Genomic DNA, 5000 nt, shown 5'->3' with positions numbered 1-5000 from the left:
ACTGAATGCAAATCTAAAATGCTTCTGGCCGTATAATCACGCATCGTTATGAGAGAAATAAATAGCAAGGCAGTTTTTTTTTATTATTAAAGATAATATGTAACTTAACATTCTTTCATGCATTCAAAACCCTGAACAAAACTCTGCAAGGTGCAAAAAAGACGTTTGACATTAAATACGGGTTCATTTGCAACATGCACGGTTTGTGCCGATCGATCAGCACGTGTTTTGAGGTGAATTATTGATTGCCGAGAGCATGCAACTATTGAAATTCAACACATTTCGTTTAAAATGGTCTATTTTCCAGTTCAGCAAATGTCATGTTAATAATATTGTTGGTCAGTGTTATTATCGTTAACTAAACCTAATCTAAAACCAAAAAACACTTTTTGTTACTTGAAATAAAATAAAGGTTAATTAAAATTAAATACTGCTAATACTGGTTAGCAGTAATTAAATACTGGTTAATTAAAATTAAATAATTTTTTAAGGTTAAAAATTTTTTATATGGCATTTTTTATTTAGTTTAACTTGAAGTACTAAAATATTTAAATATTTAAAAAAATAATGAAAACTAAATAAAATGTATAATTAAATGAATTGTTAATATTAATAATTATTGATGAATTAATAGTTCATAATACAATTTAATGTATTCATAAATTAATAAATAAAATTTATAAAAAATATAGAGACATTAAAAAAACTAATGGAAATGACAAAACACAAAATTACTAAAACTTTAGGTAAAATTAAGGTGAAAATAAAATAATTAAAAAAATTAAATTATCATGAACTAAGCTTAATCTTAAAAATAAAAATATAAAAATTCATACTTCTTAATACAATTTAATTTATTAATAATTGAATAAAAATACAGAGAAATATTAAAAAAACTAATGAAAATGACAAAAACACAAAATTACTAAAACTTTAGCTAAAATTAAGGTGAAAATGTAATAATAAAGAAATTTTATCATCATTTACTAAGCCTAATCTTAAAAATAAAAACATCAAAATTCATAATTCTTAATACAATTTAATTGATTAATAAATGAATAAAAATACAGAGAAATATTTAAAAAACAAAAACTAATGAAAATTACAAAAACACAACAAAATTACTAAAACCGTAGCTAAAATGAATGTGAAAATAAACTAATAAAAAATGAAATCTAATAGAAAATGATGGCTGCTGATGTTGTTATTGTGCTGTGTTCAGAATCTGGGTCCGTCGGTTCTGGCCGGTCTGGCCGTCATGGTTCTGCTGATCCCCTTCAACGCTTTCATCGCCATGAAGACCAGATCGTACCAGGTTTGGCTCTCTTCTCTTCATCAATATTTGCATCAGCTCTGAGGTTTTCACGGCTCAAGCTTATCAGATCTTCACATTTAGGTGAAGTTTCTAGCGAGCCGGCGTTTCCTCTTAAAGAGACAGATCGCAAACCCAACCGGAAACACAACAGCTTGTGTGGTGTCTAAAAGCATAAAAAACATTTTCATTATTTGAAATAGATGTTGACTGAAATAAAATAACGTATCAAAACCAGTTTTCCCATTCAGCCAATGCTATAATAGGAATTCAGCACACTGTTGGCAGTTTATGTTATTAATAATGCATTTCAGTGTTTGAATGCTAATATTTTGGTTACTTTTGTATGCTGAACAGTTATGGTCATGATTATTATCATTAACTAAAACCATTAAAAAACATTTGTGTTACTTGAAATAAAATAAATGTTAATTAAATAAAAATAAAAAATATAAAACACTTATTTTATTTCATCTAGTTGCCAAGGCATCATTTCTCACTTTTATCTCATTTATTTAATCTCATTTTTAATCTGTTTGATGTGCTTAAATAATTGAAACTGAAATGAAAATTAATACATTTTTATATAAAAAAATTATATTAAAAAACCCAAAAGACTAATTAAATACTAATAAAATTTAGACTCTAGGTCACAGATGCTGTTGATTATGGCATAAAATAAAATAAAATAAAATAAAATAAAATAAAATAAAATAAAATTAAATAACATAAAACAAAATTAAATTAAATTAAATTAAAATGTTAAATCAAATTAAATTAAAATGTTAAATTAAATTAAATTATATGTACATTTGTATGAGACCACCATATATAATATAGATTTTTTTTTTCAAAGTGAGGCAAAATTATTTTCTAAATTATATTAAATGTAAGGCAACATTTCTCATTTTCATTTAGTTTAATTTGATGTACTTAACTAAAACTGAAATGAAATAAAATATTAATAAAAAATATTACAATTATATATTAAATTGAATATATGAAATAGTAATAAAATTATATATTAAATGAATAAAAATAAATAAAATGTTATATTTATATAAAAAAATCAGAAATGCACAACAAAATGACAAAAACTTTAACTAAAACTAAAATGCGAAGTAGAAAAATGAAAGCTCATGTAATAAATGAATAATAACTGCACAGGTGGAGCAGATGAAGTATAAGGACGAGCGCATCAAGCTGATGAACGAGATTCTGAACGGCATCAAGGTGCTGAAGCTGTACGCCTGGGAAACCTCCTTCCAGCAGAAGATCCTGCAGATCCGGCAGAAGGAGCTGCACGTGCTGCGTAAGACGGCGTATCTCAGCGCTCTCTCCACCATGGCCTGGACCAGCGCGCCCTTCCTGGTAACTTATCTCTTTCTCTGCGGTTTCGTGTGTCTGATGGAAATGCAGAATCTTATCTTTGATATGCCTAATGATGCGCTGGATCCCTATCTAGGCGTCGAGTTGCCGGCTCATGTTTCAAAAGTGCATTAGCCGGCGTGATTAATAAGCTCAAAGTGCAGAAGAAACACGGCCCGTTGTTTGCTTTTGATCCGTTTGCCTCTTATAGGTTTGTATGACTGACTGAAGTGTAAATGTGTAACGGTTCTTGTGCAGGTGGCTTTGACCACGTTTGCTGTGTTCGTGACTGTGGATGAGAACAATGTCTTGGACGCAGAGAAGGCCTTCGTGTCTCTGTCTCTGTTCAACATCTTGAGGTTCCCGTTAAACATGCTTCCGCAGGTCATCAGCAGCATCGTACAAGTGAGCCTTCCTTAACATTACTGGAAGATTACAGCTTAAATACAACTTTAGACGCTGGCGAATATGCCGGAAAATGAGTATATAGGCAAAATTATTTTCTGCTTTTCTGCCGGCATCTGTCATATAGAGCTAAAGTTGTCTAATATATATATATACTGTATTTATATGTATTTATGTATGTAGTTATGTCATAAGTTGTCAAAAAGATAAATGTAGTATTTTAAATAAAAAAATAAAAAATATATATACACACTGTATATATTATTTAAACATTTTAAAAATTGTATTTATTTATTTATTCTTAATAATACATTATTTTCTGCTTTTCTGCCAGCATCTGCCATATAGAGCTAAAGAAATATAGGTTATAAGATTATTAAGATATTAGGACTTAAGATATTATAAGATATTAGGGTTGTTAAATTGATTAATCACGATTAATCGCATCCAAAATAAAAGTTTGTGTTTACATGATATGTGTGTGTACTGTGTATATTTATTATGTATATATAAATACACACATATACAGTATATATTTAAGACTTTATATATATATATATATTTCTCTCTCTATGTATATATATATATATATAATGTTATTTAATATGTAATCACCTGTTGGCCTTGTCATCATTTGTCTCTAATAATTAATCAGTAGTGACGTACTTTATAAAGCTGTGATGCAGGTTGAGTTCTGACCGTTTGCTTGTTTTGATAGTTTACTGTAATATTCACCACAGGATATTCCTGTAATAATTGTCTGATTGTTTTGTGTGTGATCGTCCGTCAGGCCAGCGTGTCTCTGAAACGCATCCAGGGCTTCCTGAGTCACGATGAGCTCGATCCCGAGAGCGTGGACCGAAGAAACAACACGTCAGGTAACAGCCCACACTCTTCTCATGCTGAGTCATTGTGAAATCCCTGCAGTCTGCAGGTTTCCTCTCCTTCAGTTCAGCTGACTCACGCTTTCTCTCTCGTCAGAATACGCCGTGAGCGTCGTAAACGGGAAATTCTCATGGGCCAAACAAGACCAGGCCGCTCTCGACAAGTAAGACTCGTGTTCACTGAACATCATAATGTGTACAGCTGATCGTACTTGTGTGCTCAGAGAAGGTTCACAGCAATGCAGATGAATCGGAATTATGCTAAATGATGGGGGCGTGTCAGCAGATGCTCATTAGCATAATACACACCCACTATCTCCATATATGGGCTTTGTGCACAACCTCCTTCACTTCATTTGCATCACGGTTACAGTAAAGACAAAAGTGTAATTAAAACAAAACACCCACTTTTATAAAGACCTCGACTATATTTCAGCCGCAGTTTTGTGCAGAATCTATCCTAAAGCTATAAAGCACATTATTTCTATTGCACTGAAATACAAAAGACTTATTTTAGGGTCACTTCATTATTCAATATCTATGTATTAGAAGCATTTTATACTGACAGCGTTGATGTTTCTTAAGGATTTTCACATGCGAGTGGTTTCTAAATAGAAAAAAGTGCGAACTTGTCAACGTATCAACATTTCTGTGAAAATGTTTGCATGCATTTTTTTTGCATGAGTATGTGCATGTGCACAGTTAGTGAGGGACGCAGGGTTATGCGTCAAATAAAGAACAGAGAAAAAATAATAATAACTTTATATAGCTCCTTTAAAAGATGCTAAAAGTACAACAGTCAAAACACAAGAGACAAGACAACACAAGACACAAAATAAAGTAAAATATAAAATAAAATAAAAATTATACAATAAAATAAAATAAAACAATTATGTAAAATATAAATAAAAAACACTAAAATAAATAAAATAAAATGTAAAATAAAGATAAGATAAAATGATATAAAATAAAATATATATAAAAATAAAAATAAAACAAAACAAATAAAATAAAGATAAAATAAAACAAAA

General features: G+C 29.9%; 1 protein-coding gene across 2 annotated transcripts in view; it reads left to right on the top strand.

The window, feature by feature from the left end:
* Positions 1–5000, top strand: part of LOC107742588 (canalicular multispecific organic anion transporter 2-like) — a 36923-nt gene that overhangs the window by 23824 nt on the left and 8099 nt on the right. For both annotated transcript variants that reach the window (XM_016555627.1, XM_016555628.1), the window contains exons 11-15: positions 1223–1315; positions 2480–2683; positions 2939–3085; positions 3876–3963; positions 4067–4133. In XM_016555627.1, coding sequence (XP_016411113.1) covers positions 1223–1315; positions 2480–2683; positions 2939–3085; positions 3876–3963; positions 4067–4133 — 599 coding nt within the window. The remainder of the gene's footprint in view (positions 1–1222; positions 1316–2479; positions 2684–2938; positions 3086–3875; positions 3964–4066; positions 4134–5000) is intronic.

Source organism: Sinocyclocheilus rhinocerous, unplaced genomic scaffold (assembly GCF_001515625.1).
Source record: "Sinocyclocheilus rhinocerous isolate Xijiao unplaced genomic scaffold, SAMN03320098_v1.1 scaffold706, whole genome shotgun sequence".
NCBI classification, from domain to species: Eukaryota; Metazoa; Chordata; class Actinopteri; order Cypriniformes; family Cyprinidae; genus Sinocyclocheilus; species Sinocyclocheilus rhinocerous.
Note: the sequence above shows the minus strand (reverse complement) of the source record. Positions and strands in the feature narration are given on the sequence as shown.